This window comes from Nothobranchius furzeri, chromosome 16, assembly GCF_043380555.1.
Source record: "Nothobranchius furzeri strain GRZ-AD chromosome 16, NfurGRZ-RIMD1, whole genome shotgun sequence".
NCBI classification, from domain to species: domain Eukaryota; kingdom Metazoa; phylum Chordata; class Actinopteri; order Cyprinodontiformes; family Nothobranchiidae; genus Nothobranchius; species Nothobranchius furzeri.
In genome coordinates this window covers 29080182-29097756 of record NC_091756.1, presented here as the reverse complement: position 1 = coordinate 29097756, position 17575 = coordinate 29080182, and the positions used below count along the sequence as shown (strand labels likewise).

The following is a 17575-nucleotide window of genomic DNA, read 5'->3' as shown; positions in this document are numbered from 1 at the left end:
TCACATGTATCCTTGCTCAGTTAGCTAAATGGCTAACAGACGCCTCGGTAGTACATGAACATTGGAAGCAACTGGATCACGCCTTGTCGGTTCCTGATGACGTATCTCCTAGGCAACTGGGGAAGGACCAAGGCATCACTTGAAATTGAAAAACACCCTAAGGCCCGCTCGCATGTTTTTTAGACCAGATTTTTATGGTTACATGTTACAAAACCACTAATATTTTTCAACAACTGGGCATAATTTAAAGAGCAAGTCACCCCCAATCAACTTCTTTTTTGCTGATTAACTATATAGATGAGTGTCTAGCCATGCTGTAGACACATGCAGTCAATAATTTGGCACTTTAGTGCATCTTAGTTAAAATTTAAATATTCTGCCTAAAACTGTCAATGTTGCACAGTTGTCAGGTAAATCTCTGCATTGCATTTAAATTTATTCTGCCATCGCTTTAAGCTGAGAAGTACACTATGATGTCAGCTGGTACATTATGAGGTCACAATGTTGTTGTGAGCCTGTCTGTGTGTGTGTGTGTGTGTGTGTGTGTATTTGTTAGCAGCTCCACCCTTTCAGTCCGCCAGGAAACAGCATTTTTTGCATTTTTCAAACATGAAGTGGGAGTGGATAAGACTCTGGAAGGGGGTGACTTGCTCTTTAATTCTTTTTCAGCAACATTTTGATTGATATTAATTGAGATTAATGGTAAAAACTACACATTGTCTCTTTAATGATTTTGTTTTTAACCTTGTGGAGATGTTGGAATTTAAAACAAAGAAAACACTTGATTATAAACTCACAAAGGTAGCAAAAGGAATACAATTTTTGTAAGATTTGTTCGGTAAAAATGCACAAACAGCAAACTATGAAACTTACAAAAACTGAGTTGCTGCTTGAGACAAAATGTTATGGCGTCTATTTTTATATTACAAAAATGCTAAATGCATTATGCTTGGTACATGACAACACACCACTTTGTCTTCTTTACACATCAACAAACAACAAATACAGCTCAGACTAAATTTATCTAGCTAATTAAAACAAAGACTTGTTTATTCGTGGTATTGCAAAAAAATGTGCTTTTACAGATAAAAAATGTAAATGATCGGGTTTGTTCATCAGAGATGAAAGTGCATCAGTTTCAAACTGCATCTGCACCACCAGAGGGGGCGTTATGAACAGAATCTGTGACAAAAAGTGCAGCGTTGGCGAAGTCCAACTGTCATGAGCTTGACTTCCTGCCGGCAATGCGGACCAAGCTCTGGCACCGGTCATATAGGGACCTAATACCCTCTGTCACATGACCCGGTACCCTATACTCTGTACAGTACAGTTACTTAGTGTAAATGTGCCAGATTTAGCCATCGGCTATTTCCCATTTGTAGTCCTCATTGATCTTATGTATGTTCTAATGGTCTGAGAGTTTGGGTTTTATTATCTGTAACCAGAATCGTCAACAACGTTACAAAAATAAAAACGTCAAATATTTGACTACATGTAATGTATTTGTGTAAAACATGAGTTTCACTTTCTAAATTGAGTAAAGTGAGAACATTTTCAAGTTATTCAAGCAATTCTAGATGTGCCTGTATTATTTCTACAGTGTTCATGTTTCCCTTTTAGAGCAAATGCTTGCCTAAACTAATCATCGTCTTGGCCTTTTGCTTTTGAAATTTAAGCCACAGTTCAGCGGTCGAGCCATCAAACTCAGCAGGTCAGATCGGGTCAAACAGCAAGTCAAACACAGGACCAGTGTACAGCATTCAGCAACTTTCAAAATAAAAGACAAGCAGATTTCAATACATTACACATCCGGCGGAAAGCCAGGGTTATGTGTTACAATCTTCACAATGTCATGTGATCACTGATTCCTTGCTTCGATTAATGAACTTTGTATGTTTGAATTATTCAAAAGTAAGAGTGAATGATCGGGTAATGGACAGAAAACAAAGGAAAGGGCAACCAAAGCCCAAAATCCGTATACAGAACTTTGGGAGAAATACTGACCAGGATCACTTAAAAGTCTCAGCTTGGAAGCAAAACAAAGATGAGGGGTGAACAACACATTATTACAAACAGATGCACTCTGATGATAATTAAAAATGTTACATTTACAAAACACCTTTATAACACCGCTCTCCAACATTCATCAAGCTGCTGTGTGCTCACGTTTTATGTCAGAAACAAAAGACCGGACTCAATCCACTGAGGTCTCACAAACCACTAGTGACCCGCTGTGGTCTGATGCTGTCAGGCAGTGCTGGGAACTCTGTGCTGCAGCTTGGCCATTTGCGCCGCTGTGAGGAGAAGTGCTCCGATGGTTATCTCCAGGCTGAAGGAGAGCCAGGCTAGATGCAGAGACCAGCCGAAGGAGGTGTGAATGTTGGCCAAACTCTGCTGTCCCACCAGCCTCTCGGTCTCAGCCAGGGCCTGGTACGAGTATATGATGTAGAGGCTTGCACCACAAAGGGTCAGCAGACCTGGGCAAGGAAGCAAAACAAAAGATACAGCAAGTTAGTTCTGTCTCCAAATCAGCTGACAGCTGGAAAACACTTTGTTCTTAGCTACATTCAGACTATCGGTTAGCTCATCAGTCCTGTAAGACATCAACTCTGTCTCCTAACTAAGGCTGTTCAGGAAACTATCTACAAAAGATTTTTTTACACAAACACAAGCTGACATTTTACTCTAAGTCAAACCTTTCTGATCACAAGAGCTGTGATCTGTAAAAGCATGCCTCCACAAACCTCATACTGAGAGACGGATGTGCAACGATGCTTATTCGTATCTCTCACCATCGGAGACTAGACCAAGACTTTCACAGCGTTGCCACTGGAAACCCTTTTAATTTTGACAGCTTGTTCCTGCTTTTAGAGGATGCAAATGGAGCTACCCAGGGTGGGTCTAATAAAGACTTTATTACAATTAGACCCCTAGGTGCCACAAAGTGAGGTTATGATGAGGAAACTGTCTGATGTCTCATTTTTATGCACTTGACTGCAGAGAGCAGAGAAACGGTAGAGACAGAAGCACAGCTGGGACATGACTGAACCACAGACTAACAGCAAGCTGTGCTGTTTTTAATGAGCTGCTTCCTCTGGCATTGGTTGAGTCAGAATCAGAATCAGAAGGGTTTTATTGCCATATGTGCGAGAAATCACAACATTAGGAAATTGCTGTGGTACTTGGTGCAAAAAGAAAGATAAGCAAATATAGGAAGTAAGAATATCTCATGATAAAATCATAATATAAAGTGGCAATAATTATAGACAGTTTAAGTACAGATCAGTTCTGGTACAAACACATCACAGGGTCATGTGACTGAAACCAAGCGACTGGAGTGGGCAGCCCTAGGATTGTCATTCAAGAGTCCAACAGCAGAGGCAGGAGACACTCTGGATAGGTCTCCAGTCCATCACAGGGACAAACTACCAGTCACACACTCACAATTAGAGACAATGTTAGAGTTTCTGATCAACCTAACGTGCATGTTTTTGGTCTGGAGGAAACCAGAGTACCAGATGAAACTCACATGTGCATGAGGAGAACATGCTAACTCTACGCAGAAAGACAACAGCCAGGATTTGAACCAGAGACCTTCGGGCAACAGTGCGACTAATTTTGCCACCATTCAGCCCCAAACTTATCTTTATTTCTCCAAACTAAGGTCAATCAAAGACTTGTGTACTGCTGTTCATTTTTCTGATCTTTTAATATTATTATTAATATGATTAATAATAATAATATATATTATTTACAAACAATATTTTAAAGCGGTCCAAATCCGTTTAAGCATCCATTTTGTCATCTTGTCAATAAAATTCTCTGAAAAATAGCTATTTATTGTCTCATAATAATGACTTCTATTTGCTTCCTAAACCCTGTGTATTATAATTAACAGTGGTCCCTCAAGCATCACTCAGGAAACCAGTTAAGCTAAAAAAGAAAAACATCTGTGAGCCTGGTCCGACTGCGTGCAGACTGATTGAAAGTTTCCACCCCATGACTAAATCCTGTCTATGGGTCGTGGCCAGACTGTGTATGTACACGGCCCTGGGCTGCCTATGATTCAGTTAAGGAGACGTGTGAAAGGAGGATTCTGGGGAAGATGACCTTCATCTTGGAAAACCCCTCCCACCCACTGCATTCCACTGTGGAGACCATGGACAGCTCCTTCAGAGGCAGACTGAGACATCCCAGACGTAAAACAGAACGCTACCGTAGGTCATTCATCCCCTCTGCAGTAATGGTGTATAACTCCTCAGTTTAACTAGTACTGGCATTATCCTGGTACACAACAACACCAATGCAATATTCAGTATGTGTGTAATACCGGATCAACATGAGCATGTCTGTGTCCCTGAGGAAACCCAAGTTGTCTTTTTATTTGTTGTTTTTAATGGTTGAAGGTTACAATAATGGCTTACTGCCTTTGTGTGTTCACCTGTAATCTTATTATCTTTTCTATTTTACTCTCTGCTTTATAGGATGGCTTGGCATGCTGCCTGAGAAGTCCTGCATGCTGACCTTTAGGTGTCTTTGCTTTTCAGTTGTCACAGGTTTTCATAATTTTAGGCTCAACTATTAATAAAAGACACATGCAGTTGCAAAAGTGTGTTTTTTCTTCTCCTTTTGTTCTTTTTCAAAGTTTTATCTTGGTGACAAAATATACTTTATATGTTCAATTGTCACTTGCTCTACGAGTTTAACTTAATAAAGAGCAACGGTCAGGATAAATGTAAAATCGGAGAGGTGAGGAGTTCAGTGGTAGTCTAATTCAAGCCTTTAGATCATCATGTGCTGCTTATTAAAGGAAACTACACACAGAGTGCTTTTTATTTTTGATAAACGTTTGTCACAAGCTCCTCTTTCTGCGAGTCAGGAGGCTTAGCTCCGTTTCATGGCTGTAACCTAATTACCACAAATAGCCAAATAAACACAATAAATGTAATTAACGGTAATCCAAATCCATCATCAACCAGAAATGAGATCATTTGCAGGAAATTGAGGTTTGGTGTCTACCACATTACCCTTTGTGTTGGTAAATTACGTCTCCTTTCATTTAAACAGCTCAAACTTTACCTTGAGGCAAATGACGCTGCAAAGCAGAGCTGCTGCATTTTGTTCGTACCTGCGATGATGTATTGAGCTACAGTCTCTCCTGCAGCATTACTGAGACGTTCCTGCGTCTGCTTTGACCAGACTGAAGGAGGGCTTGTGTGGGTTTAGTCCAAACTGAAAAGGTTATTGGCAATAGAAGCAACACGTCAGCCTGGTGCTTTTGTTTAGATGTAGCTGTCCAGGCTCAAACGTGACCTTTGCCCTCTACTGTGTCTAGGGAATGGAAGAAAACTGGCAGGTACAGAAACTGCTGTGGGTGCCAATAGATGTCATGCATATAAGAGTAAACATAGCAATAATAAACATTTGAAAGCCACAGTCAGTTAAGCTGCATGTGCAGTAAATTGATCATTATAACGGACATAAAGGTGACATTTGAGGAATTTTAAAAATTGTTAAAATTCAAATATTTGATATAAAATAAAGGCTGAATTATCAATAAACTGTAGAATAAAATAAAAAATAAAGAAGTTGAAGTTACTTTTGTATATTTAGACTTGATTTTAAATAGATTTAACCTCTTCATACTCGAATTTGTATTTGGTGGGATGTAAAACAAAGTTCCATAAAATATTGACATGTTTCCTAGAAAAAACAGAAATAAAAGATAGTTTTAATTTAAATTCAATATCTAAAGTTTTTAAATAATAAAAAGGGCCCATAATGAAAATATTCTAGTGCAAGAAGCCAATGTTCATATGTTAACTATTTAAATCTGAAAAAGACATGAGTACATTTTTGACATTGGACACCCCACTGAGATCTAACTTACTACTGATGAAGAAGTAGGAGGCTGTGGAGGTGAGGAGGACAGGGCTTCTGGCCAGGGAGCTGACCAGTCCACAGATTCCCCCGAACAGGAGCAGGACCAGGCTGAGTGGAAGCATCACCACTACGGCACCGTGCATGTCTGCAGGATGAACACAAGGGCTAGGGAGCATCATGGCTGGTACTGACAGCATGAGGCTGAGCAGACGTTTTCAGCAAAGCTAAAAAATGAGAGACTCACTCAGCATTCGCCGCTCAGAGTCAGAGAGTCTGGAGTAGTTAACGGTGAAGGGGTCAATGGAGTATGCGTGCATCTTTCCGCCTGGATGGATGGAACAGGACGGGAAAACGTGTTCACATTTAGGAAATGCATTTAAGGTGGTCGCGGGACTTGGTGCTCACCTTCGTTGATGCTCCACAGTCCCGAGTGGGAACTCATGTTCTTAAAGTCGCTCATGTTCGCATGGTTTATCTCTATGATGTACCAATAATCGGTTCCGAGGGAAGTCGCCAAAAAGGCGAAGCTCAGAAGACCGCAGACACCCGCTGCGGTGACCAGAGCGCCAAAGGTTACCTTCATCCTGCGCTGCTGGAGGTCTAGCTCGCGTAACCACGCTGATCCGGTCGATCCAACACAAAAGGATGTCCACGGTAGAAACTAAACCCCGCCGTGGACAGGATGTGCCCAACGAGTCTCGAGTCTGATTAAAGTCAAAACCACAGCGCGTCTGACTCTGGGAGGGAGCTGCGTTTACGCACGAGCCCGCACCGCTGTCATTTCATAATCCCATAGATTTACTGCAGGTTTTTGTAGAGCAAACTTTAATAATAATCAACAGTAATGCCTTTATCATGTGTCCAAACATCATGAAAACCCAACGATGCATGGCTAAACTACCATGATCAAGGGTCACTCCTTCAGAAATCTGTATCTGGTTTTGTCAGACATGTTATGTTCGTTTCATTAAGGCTGCCCCTGAGAAAGAAGGCATGCTTTCTAACTAGCATTTATTTGATTGGTGTGGGGAAAGCTGTCCTAACCAACCAGGTCATCATTGGTTCTGACATCACTGGTGACAACTACAACCATGTGTGTGTGTGTGTGTTGTGAGGAATTTTATCCCTACACCTCTTTACACAATCCAGCCACAAAAACTGGTTGTTTTTATAATTGTTTTAATAAACATTAATAAACTACAAAACAGTAAACATTCACACAAACAAGCAGAAAGGAACACATAGAATAAACAAACAGAATACACTCAGGCACTCGTACTCCTCCTTAGCCATCCCTCTGAATCTGTTCTCCCATTACTCCTCTCCCATCGCCATCCTGAGGATTTCTTCTCTTTTCTGCTTGGCTGCCCTCTCAAACAGGGCAATGGCCTCCTTCCCAGTTTTAGTCTGTGATAAACAAGTCAGAAAGGGTCAGTACCTACCACGATGATGCAGAGTCAAAATTAAGAAGGCAATATGAAAAATTTGGGCCAAAATCGTTAAATATTCATATTGCTAATGTGGATTATTACCAATATTTAATGATATGACTATATATAATGTATATAATTTCAATACATACATACCGTAAATCCTCTAATACAGGCCCGGGCCTCTATTTGACTCAAGCTCATCAAGCTCCAGGCCTTTATTGGAAGGAGGGCCAGTATTAGAGGCAGGCCTCTATTTCCATTTGAGCAAAATGAACTAATGTTCCTTGGAGTTTTTGACAATTAAAATTGCGCCCACATTTTCAAAGTTAAACACATTTCTTTTAACAACGGTAGTTTCTGCTTCAGCCATCTCCCCCCTCCCCCTGCTTTAGCCCTCTCCCCCCTCCCCCTGCTTTAGCCCTCTCCCCCCCTCCCCCTGCGCAGCGGCCGCAAACTCATTGATGCGCCTGCAGCCTCTCGGAGTTCCTGCTGCTCTAAACATTAAAATAATTATTTCATTTTCTGTTCCTCACTTCTGATTACCTTCAATGGTGGCTGTTTGTTGCAACAGCAGGTACAAAAACTAACTTGTTTTTATTTGACTATTTTTCTGTCCTGTCTGTTTATTATCTTCCTGCATCTCCTCTCAATTCTTAAGAAAAACTGCTACCTGGGTTCATATATATTCACCTCATGAGTTACCTTTGAACTGCAGTTCTAAAAGATCTACCGACCGCAAAAACAGCGGAGTGCTCGCTGTTTGTCGGCCGTATCAGTGATCAGTGCGTCGGAGGACAAGGTGATGCGCGCAGCGCCCCGCTCCACAGCATGCAGCAAACGCATCAGGCGCAAATAAAAGACAGAAAACATTAAAGGAAATGAACCAACATGAACGATCGCGTGTCAGTACCTACGGTCTGGCACAGCGCGTTGCCCCCACCCCCCACCCCCGAGCGCAGGAGCTTGTCACCTGCTGACAGCAGACTGCTGTCTTTTCCGAGGGCTGCATCTTGCCGGTCATTATCACGTGACAGCGACTAGTCGACGACAGGCATAAAAAGTCACTATAGTGAAGTTGACTAGTTCATACACCCCCTACTGCTGCTCTCCAGAGTGTTCTGCAGCATAATCAGCACGTTCTCTTTGAACTTGATAGTGTAATGACCTGGCTGGGGTTGTAAGCCAGGTGCATTCTGGGTATTGTGTTATATGTGTTTCCTATCGTTCTGCTAGTTCCTATGTGCTGATTTGCGTGTTGTGTGAGTGTTATGTAAGCCACAGGGAAGTTGATGTGTGTTCTGTGGAGTGGGTTGAATTAGCATGGTTAACTGACACCGTGACTCTGTGTGGTAGGAGCGTGATAGAGGATCGTGTCTGTAGCGTTACAAAGCGTTGAAGAAAAAGCCTAATAAAGGTCTGCTTGAACCTCTACTGCCTCCTGCTGGTTGATTTGGGGACTATAACCCTGCCGCTGGGACGCTTAAACTTGCTTGTTACTACATTCCACCCGGCCACAATAAGAGACCGGCCATTATTTACCTCAACCGACTTTGACACCGGCCACAATTGGAGACCCGGCCTTTAATTGAATACCGGCCTGTATTGGAGGATTTACGGTAAGTATTTACATGCACACTAACACTTCTGAGATGTTTCCTATTACTGTCACATGACCAGCGAACTACTGCATGGCCACCTTCTTCCCCTGAAACAAACAGTAAGTAGATGGAACTGAATTATGATTGTTAATATTGGCTGTTTTAATTATCAGACAACACCAAATGTTAAACAATAACTAACACCGGACGATAGTATCGTCGGTGACTGTTCCACTGTTACTAATTAAAATACAGGGTTCACATAAATAACATACAACAAGGAACTTCTCTTTCTCCTTCTGTAGTTTTAGAAACTCCTCCGTAGTCAGCTCCTCTACTCTTTTCTTCAGAGCAATGAAGTGGCAGGATGGTGAATGAGACTTGTGCTCCTTCCTGGACACAGGAAAAGCATTAAATCATTCACAAACTTACAATTCTTTGTCTAGCTAAAGCAAAAAGTAAATCTAAAAACAATTCTGCAGTACTCATCCCCCCCCCCCCCCCACACACACACAAACAACAACAACAAAAACAATCCTGTGTGTTATGAGAGCAAATCATATAAAATCAAGTTACACAACAGTTTCTTTAAGTGATGGCAAATGCACCCAACTGTAAAATATAGCCTCAAAATCTGTTGTAAGAAAAAAACAAACACTCTTGTTTACTTGATGGGATAAACAGCACATACCGTATAAAAGCTTTAAAATGCATTAATGAAATAAAATCCCTCAAAAACAATTATGCCTGACCTTTGAAATGAAAAATTTAAACTGATAACATCTTAAAGATTGTTTGGAGAAATATGTCTACAAAATGAAAAAAAAAATGTATGCACAATTCCTTTTATTTTAAAAGCTAATTAATTTATTAATATTAACTGCTTGCTTAAAAAAATCATTCTAATTTAGACCACCTTTGCTTCTGGACAAACTTCTCTCTTTGAAGATGTCAAACCAGACCTCAAGTTTCATTTGCATTTCTGACCCAAAAACTGTTGACCTTACTCTGGGTCATCCTCCGGCTCCCAGCCCTCCAGCTCTTTCAGGCAGAAGAAACACGTTGCAACGTCTGGACTGTTGTCTGATGGCGTGTGGACAAAACCAGCCCTGGCCATCTACAGCATGGAACCAGAAGACAGACAACAATGAAGCAAGGCGTGCTAAAGTAGTGAAAACCTGAAGTGCGTATTCAGTTGTCCTGGTCGCTAAAGGAAAAAGCAACTGGCCTTTATTTTCCCTTCTAATATGTCCGAGCTCTAAAAGGGCAACAGCGGAAGTCACTTATTTTTTTATTGACTCTTTTTATTTCTACCTGACTGTGTTGTCAGCGTAAAGAGGTAGCGGCTGCTAATGCTAGCTAGAGGTTTCGAACGTTCACTCACGTTCTCTGGGGTGCACGCGCAGTCTTTGTCAAAAGGCCACCCGTCGAAGGTTTTCAGTCTGTTCTCGAAGAAATACATCTTAATTCCTTCTTCGTTGAACGGGTCCATGCCGATAAGTACCAAAAGACAAACGCTTTATTCTCTGCTGATCTCCTAAAACTACCGAACTGGATATTTTTAAAATAAGGCGGATATTCACGTCGGCTGGTTTGATTGGTTGATACAGACCACGAGGGTCGCTGACGTCTTCTTCTTCGTTGGTAGTTAGAAGGGCTTTCCTAAATAAATATTAAATTTGCACTTGCTATGATAAATGTTATGTATCTGATTTAAACAGAACAAAAGTGGATTCCTGTTTTCCTACAACTCGTGGACGAAGATAAGACCATGGAAATGTGTGTTGAATCTTCATCCGCTGTAGTGACTTTCTATTTCCGGTTAATTTTTTTGGGTAATGTAGTTCAGGACTTTCAATGGTCAAAACTTAACGCGCGGTGCTTTCACGTCTTTACGCCTCGATCTAGTTTAGTTGACCTGGTAGTTTTGTAGTTAGGGTCGGATATCCACCCTGTAGCTGCTTGTTTGTGTCTTTAGTTCAGAGAGATGGAAGGACGGAGTTCTGTGGAGACTTGGGCAGAATTTGGATTCTTGGGAAAATCAGGTTCACCGAAGGTTAAGTGTGGTTTCGGGACGAATATGTTCATCAGCACTGGAAGCAACGAGGTGTACGTTTACAGTACTGATGAGAAAAAACTCAAGGCAAGTAGTTTTAGATCATGTTTAGTCACGATCGGGTGTTGATGATGCCTCCATGTTTGTGTTATTTATCCTCAGGTTTTGTGTTGCAGGCAGTCCTCCAGTTTCCTGGCTCTGTGACTGATTTGGTTGAGAGCTGTGATGCTCAGCTGTTTGTGGCATGCAGGAGGGGGGTCTATGGTTTCAACTTACAGTTATTGTCACACCGGTAAACTGTACTGTGTATTCACAATAGCTACACAGGTTTCTGTTAGCCAGACTAAATGTTTATCCGAACACATCTCATCTGTTCAGGCATCAGAGCTCCTCAGTTGCAGCATCCTCCAGCCCAGATGAGATCGACATCTCCTCTGAGTTCCTTGTTGCTGGTGCAGATGGAGTGTCGTCCCTGCTCCTCGTTGGCTCTGTGCTCCTGACCCTTTCCCAGAGTGGAGCATCCTGGCTGTTGACCTTGTATAAAAGACCAGAACAAACCCTTCCATCCTCTTATGAGGTGATTGGTTCATTCTGCCTGCCGCTGGTCTCACCTGTCATACAAGGTGATGCAGGACAAACAACAAAGTCTGTGCTGAATTGCATCCATTATGATGACGGTACACCCTCTTCGTCCTCCCTCGGTGGAACAGACACACGTTCTTCTCGCGTTTGTCTCGAGCCAGTTCTCTTTAAACTTTTGTTTGGGGTTGAGGCTGCTCTCGCCAAATCACCGGTTATTCTTTGCGGCCTGCCAGATGGACGCTTGTGCTTCCTTCCCTTGCGTCTCCCAGGATCACAACTTCGGGTTCTCCATAGCCTTGAGCAGCCGGTCGTGTTAGTTGGGGCATCAGTTGTCATGGAAACAGATCCAAGACATGCACGGTGCTTGGTGGTTGTGGGTGAACAAGGCAGAGTGGTGCTGATCAGGACGGACAAAGCCGATCCAGAAAGAGGAGGCAGCGTCGCTGGTTTTACTGAGGTGTGTGTGTCTGGACCTGTGGAGTGTGGCTGTGTGGATCAGAGCTGCCTCTACTACAGCACTGGATCAGACCTCCTGATGCTGGATCTGTCAGAGCGATCAGCTGGAAGAGAGGACAATGAAAGGAGTGAAGAGGGGGCACGCCAAAACCCCACCAGTTTAAATGTGTGCAGGGTCATCGCTTTAAACGAGCCAACACGCTGCGCTGCAGGTGAGAGGACTGATGGATCACACGCCAGTAAGAGCCACTGCTGTTCATTCAGTTATCACTATGGTTTAAAATAAGTTAAACACGCCTAATGTATACGCTATAGGGATGACAGTGACTGATTCACACAGACTTGTGTGGAAATGTCATTAACAATGAAAATCTTTTGCTTTGTAATTATCGTATTGGATCGTCCTCAGTTTGGAGAAATCTGATTGGACTGAAGAGCTAACTGCTAGTGCAGGATGGGTCAAATTTAAAACGTTTGAAGAATTAAATTCCTCTGTTGCAACTGGAGCTTTTCTCCTTCACATATTTAATGTAATTCTTGGTTTATATCTGATCCAACTGTGACTAGCCGTTAGCTTGTCAGTCTGGTCAGAGCGAATCTCACGCTCTCATTGTCTAATCCACCTGATCCTCAGTAGGGTAACAGGGAGTTGGTGTCTCACTCCAGCAGACATCGGGTTAGCTCGACAGGCCTGCTTTTGGCCTGTGGGAGGAGAACATGCTTACTCCACCCAGAAAGGCTGCAGCTGGGATTTGAACCTGCAACCTTCTTGATGGGAGACAACAGTGCTACTAACTCATCCACCATGAAGCCTTAAAACAACTCCAGTCTTAATGACTCCATAACTTAGTTTTCTCTTTTTAAGGTGCAGCTCAAGCAATGTGACCAGTCTGCTGAATGTTGGATCTATTTTTCCTAATCTTCCTTCCTGCTCATCAGGTGAAGTTCAGCTGCTTGGACTGTCGGCCAGAGGGCAGCTCCAGAGCATCAGGCTGCCTTTGAGGGGACAGGAAGTAGGACCGTCCAAACCTCTCTCCTCGCAGGTTAGTCGGAGCGTCAGGGACCTGCTGTCGGCCATTGGAGATGTTTGTGAAAGGTAAACCGGCAAACAGCATTTCTTTGTGAAAGAACAACTAGAATAACAGCATTTGTTTATGTGGATTCACCTTTCTTCTTCTTTTAGAGCTTCAGTGCTGAAAACAGTCATCAAGTCCAAAAATCTAAGTCTGAGGCAGCTGAATCAGGTTGTAAACATCAGCTTCCTGCTGACAGCTCGTGGGAAGACTAGAGAGCCACCAACTGAAGAGAAGTCGATCAGATGCCACTCCACAGTGAGTTGGAGCAGATCTCTCCAGAAAGACTGTTTAAATCTGACGTGTGTCCTGGAGAACTCAAGTGGGTATGTCCTGGAGCGAGGCTGGACTCTGAGCATCTCCGTCCATCCTCTGTCCGGTCCAGGGGAGGAAACCTCCTCTGTTAACTTCTCATTCCCGTTCCATAGTCTCTGTCCCGGGGAGACGTTAGAAGTCTCGCTGCCCGTAGCAGCTGCAGGCGACACTTCTTTCCCTCTGACGCTAAACTGCTCTCTCATCTTTTCACTCTCTAGTTTCCTAGCAGAGGTGGACTTGGCTAGCTTCCCAGACTTACAGGACAGTTGCTTCAGTTTGCCATTAAACACGTTAACAGTGGACTGGCTGCATGCTTTGCAAGTGGTCCGTCCTAAAGAGACAGTCACACTTCAGTCCAGCACCATGGACGCCCTCCAGGCTTTTCTAAGCTCACATCAGCTCAGGTGCAGTAGGGGAGGTGGAGCTTCAAACCCAGAGGAATATTCTGTATGCGTACGCGTGTCATCGGAGTTTCTGAGGAACACGTTGATGTTAAAGAACTCCATCCAGCAGCCAGAGTCGGCTTCTCCAAACATCTGCTCCTCTCTGCTTGGCTGGCTGCTGTTTGGAGATCATGAAGGTGTGAAATCGGGACACCAAGGAGAAGGGATGGACTCAAACAGTTTGGTCCTCCACGCTCGTGCACCGAGTGTCTCCACGGTTAAAATCACAGCAAAAGAGGTGAAAAGACTAACAGCAACCTGCTCTTTTCATCCTGCCTTTATGACATTTATACTCTGGTCTTCAGGTGAGTGCGGAGGAAGCGAACACTGGGAGAGGCGAAAGCTGCCAGGTCATCGTGGAGATCCAGATAGAAAGCTCGTCCATCACAGCTGTGTGTGGCCTGCATCACGCCGTGCTGCACAGGATGCAGGTACAAAAACGACACTCTTAAACTTAAAGGTAGACTAGATTAGTGTCTTCAGGAGCGGCTCGTCACTAAATCAAACAAATCAGCCGTGTTCATGATCTAAAACATGCAGGAATTGTGCTGGAAGCAGACTGCAGTGCAGGTATGTCAGCTCCACTTTACTAAGGCTAACCGGCACTCTGAAGTTGCAAGTGTGATATTCTGGCCACAGGGGTCTGAGTGATATTCCATTAACCCTGTAAAGGGTCATTTTAGCTCCTGCTGGCTCAAGGAAATGATTTAAACTATGAAAAAGGTGCATGGAATAGCAAACAAAAGAATTACATATAGCTTACACTATATCACAGTGCATGGTAAGACTTTCACTTTTACGGGTTTCAAAAAAAATCATACCTAATTCCTGTTTAGAGTGCTGCTTTAAACGCGTTTAGACGCAAGTCATCTTAATGGGTAAATGGTCGATCTTCTAGTTTACATCATGTTTTCTGCTTTAATATGTCTGAGAAAGAGTTTCTGTGTGTAGACTCTGTTGAAGAAGACTCCTGATGAAGCTGCACCCTCCACACAAGTCCAGACTTCAGGTTTGAGACGAGCGCTGCAGCGGGCCGAGGTGAGACGCGGCTCTCTAGGCCTCACTGTGATCATCTTTAATTCACTCCGCTTACAGAGCGGTGTGACTGTAACCATGCTGAAGCTGAATGCTCTTATTTCTGCCTCTTTCCCTCTTTCACCAGGTCTTACACACTCAGATCTCCGAGGCCCTGAGTGTGGGTCTGTCCTCTGGGCAAACAAACCCGTTCCTTCTCAGAGTTTACCAAGAACTCAGAGAAAATCCGCTCCTCATCATCTAACACCCACACAGCTGCCCCCAGCCCGGAGCCCCGACTCAGCATCTGCATAATAACGAGTTCCTAATCACCCACACTGTAAATCCACTGTTATGTAAAACGTGTAAATATCAGCTACAGTTTTAATCCAGCTCCTTTACCAATGTGTAAAAAGCAGTCATTTGATTATTTTAAGAGGCAACAAGTGTCAAGATTGCCTTGTTTTTGTAGATTCTGTCTTGTTTATGTTTGTTATTAGGAGACTTTTTATTCCCTGTGTTATTCTACACTAAAGTTTAGCCACATAACTGTGTTCAGATGAAACTGACTCTGTAATCCAGCATATGGATATAACTAATAAAAACAGATGCTTGCTTCATAAACAGATTTTATTTCATATATAGTGTTTGTCACTGTCCTGATCGCTGTTGTTTTAAAATATTTAAACTCAGTCATGTAACACCCAACAAAATTGTTTTGTTTTGCAGTCAGTAGAAATAGCAGGTTTTTCATTCTCTCAGTACTTGTTAGCTACTCTTCTGGAACCTTCTCCTGCACCTCTATAAACACAAGCACCATACTGCCACCCAGTGGTTCAGAACACAACACGTTAAGTTCATTTTTAATGTTTTCAAAGGCAAAATGGTGAAGGTGCATCTTCTCACCATAAACATGTTAAAAGATGTTTTAATCAGTCCAAAAGATGTCTCCAACAGATGATCCTGATCATTTATTTCACATATTTCCCCAGTTTCCCTCCTCAAACAGACCAGTGTGGGCCTGGTCCGTTTTAAAAACCTGCCAGTTTTAATCTCATGGCTGTCAGTTATTCTGAAATTGTTTCACCTTCAAATTCTTGGGTTTCATGATCTCCTGTGACTCGCAGACAGCAACGTCGTCTCCATCCTCTAAACAGGTTCAGCCGAGAATCCCTGATTCATGCACTTTTTTTGCTGACAGTTTTGACCACTCCTGCGGTCTTCTAGCCTAGTGAACTAGACCAAATTCTTGCTTTGCAAAGTTTGGTCTAGGCATGCTCCATTGGAACCTCAGCAGCTCCTACCAGGACTTTGGCTAGCCAATCACAGCTCTCTAGAGGGGTTTCAAACACATAAAGAGCTGTGATTGGTCCATGATGGTGGGCCAGTCATAGTGCTCTATCTGCTTAGTGAACAAATCACAGAGCTTTCCGCTTTGTGGGCCAATCAGGGCACTCTATATGCCTGGTGGGTGGGATGATGCAACAGAGTGAAACAAGAGTATGTTACATTCATTGTCCAGTGGAATGCGGAGATCATTTGAAAGACAACGGTAGAACCCGCCCCGCAACCGAGAGCCGTCAATGGAGCGTGGCCAGACTAAATAATACATTTATTTAGTCTGGCTTGCCAGGCTAGCGGTCTTCTGCTGCTCGCGGACAAACGGAGAAGGAAGTGACGCCACCATTAGTGGCTAGCTCTGAAGAAGACCGCATGAAGTTAGCAAGAAAGGTAAAACGACCTTTTCCTGTGTTAAAAACAAAGAACCAAAAAATGCAAAACTAGTTACAGTCAGATCCATAAATATTGGGGCAGCGACACAATGCTAACATTTTTGGCTCTATACACCACCACAATGGATATCAAATGAAACGAACAAGATGTGCTTTAACTGCAGACGGTCAGCTTTTATTTGAGGTATTTACATCCAAATCAGGTGAACGGTGTAGGAATTACAACAGTTAGCATACCGGTATGTGCCTCCCACTTGTTAAGGGACCAAAAGTAATGGGACAGAATAAGCACCATAAATCAAACTTATACATTTCAATACTTGGTGCAAATCCTTTGCAGTCAATTACAGCCTGAAGTCTGGAACACACAGACATCACGTTGGGTTTCATCCCTGGTGATGCTCTGCCAGGCCTCTACTGCAACAGTCTTCAGTTCCTGCTTGTTCCTGGGACATTTTCCCTTCAGTTTTGTCTTCAGCAAGTGAAATGCACACTCAGTTGGATTCAGGTCAGGTGACTGACTTGGCCATTGCAAAACAGTCCACTTCTTTCCCTTCAAAAAGTCTTTGGTTGCTTTTGCCGTATGTTTTGGGTCATTGTCTATCTGCACTGTGAAGCGCCACCCAATGAGTTCTGAGGCATTTGGCTGAATATGAGCAGATAATATTGCCTGAAACACTTCAGAATTCATCGTGCTGCTTTTGTCAGCAGTCACATCATCAATAAATACAAGAGAACCAGTTCCACTGGCAACCATGCATGCCCACGCCATGACACTTCCAGCACCATGCTTCACTGATGAGGTGGTATACTTAGGATCATGAGCAGTTCCTTTCCGTCTCCATACTCTTCTCTTCCCATCACTCTGGTACAAGTTGATCTTGGTCTCATCTGTCCATAGGATGTTGTTCCAGAACTCCGAAGGCTTTTTAGATGTTGTTTGGCAAACTCTAATCTGGCCTTCCTGTTATTGGGACTCACCAATGGTT

General features: G+C 43.1%; 3 protein-coding genes across 5 annotated transcripts; 1 reads left to right on the top strand and 2 right to left on the bottom strand.

The window, feature by feature from the left end:
• Positions 1–710: 710 nt before the first annotated feature.
• Positions 711–6958, bottom strand: tmem235b (transmembrane protein 235b). Its single transcript, XM_015963590.3, has 4 exons — positions 6289–6958; positions 6128–6208; positions 5891–6028; positions 711–2477 (listed from the first exon to the last, which is right to left on the bottom strand). Exons 1-4 carry the CDS (start codon positions 6464–6466, stop codon positions 2248–2250), a joined length of 627 nt encoding a protein of 208 aa, XP_015819076.1. The 5' UTR covers positions 6467–6958; the 3' UTR covers positions 711–2247.
• An 87-nt stretch (positions 6959–7045) lies between these two features.
• Positions 7046–10440, bottom strand: birc5a (baculoviral IAP repeat containing 5a). Its single transcript, XM_015963591.3, has 4 exons — positions 10299–10440; positions 9922–10031; positions 9190–9307; positions 7046–7290 (listed from the first exon to the last, which is right to left on the bottom strand). Exons 1-4 carry the CDS (start codon positions 10404–10406, stop codon positions 7198–7200), a joined length of 429 nt encoding a protein of 142 aa, XP_015819077.1. The 5' UTR covers positions 10407–10440; the 3' UTR covers positions 7046–7197.
• A 288-nt stretch (positions 10441–10728) lies between these two features.
• faap100 (FA core complex associated protein 100) lies at positions 10729–15474 on the top strand. 3 transcript variants are annotated; one of them, XM_054749067.2, is made up of 8 exons: positions 10729–11061; positions 11151–11262; positions 11349–11593; positions 12948–13104; positions 13192–14077; positions 14145–14270; positions 14791–14877; positions 15002–15474. In XM_054749067.2, the coding sequence occupies exons 1-8, from the start codon at positions 10902–10904 to the stop codon at positions 15116–15118; spliced, it is 1890 nt and encodes a 629-aa protein (XP_054605042.1). In that variant the 5' UTR covers positions 10729–10901; the 3' UTR covers positions 15119–15474. The 3 variants fall into 3 exon arrangements, with proteins under 3 accessions (XP_054605042.1, XP_054605043.1, XP_054605041.1); XM_054749068.2 differs by having other exon boundaries at positions 11349–12220; positions 13192–13339; XM_054749066.2 differs by having other exon boundaries at positions 11349–12220.
• The last annotated feature ends 2101 nt before the right edge of the window (positions 15475–17575 follow it).

Bases quoted from the DNA above. Each gene is read 5' to 3' on its own strand.
- birc5a (XM_015963591.3), bottom strand. From the start codon at position 10,406: ATGGACCCGTTCAACGAAGAAGGAATTAAGATGTATTTCTTCGAGAAC. The intron at 10,032-10,298 runs GTGAGTGAACGT...TCCATGCTGTAG, and splicing joins GCGCGTGCACCCCAGAGAAC to ATGGCCAGGGCTGGTTTTGT. The intron at 9,308-9,921 runs GTAAGGTCAACA...TCCTGTGTCCAG, and splicing joins GAGCCGGAGGATGACCCAGA to GAAGGAGCACAAGTCTCATT.
- tmem235b (XM_015963590.3), bottom strand. From the start codon at position 6,466: ATGAAGGTAACCTTTGGCGCTCTGGTCACCGCAGCGGGTGTCTGCGGT. The intron at 6,029-6,127 runs GTGAGTCTCTCA...TTCATCCTGCAG, and splicing joins CTCTGAGCGGCGAATGCTGA to ACATGCACGGTGCCGTAGTG. The intron at 2,478-5,890 runs GTAAGTTAGATC...TTCCTTGCCCAG, and splicing joins CTCCTACTTCTTCATCAGTA to GTCTGCTGACCCTTTGTGGT.
- faap100 (XM_054749066.2), top strand. From the start codon at position 10,902: ATGGAAGGACGGAGTTCTGTGGAGACTTGGGCAGAATTTGGATTCTTG. The intron at 11,263-11,348 runs GTAAACTGTACT...TCATCTGTTCAG, and splicing joins TTACAGTTATTGTCACACCG to GCATCAGAGCTCCTCAGTTG. The intron at 12,221-12,947 runs GTGAGAGGACTG...CCTGCTCATCAG, and splicing joins GCCAACACGCTGCGCTGCAG to GTGAAGTTCAGCTGCTTGGA.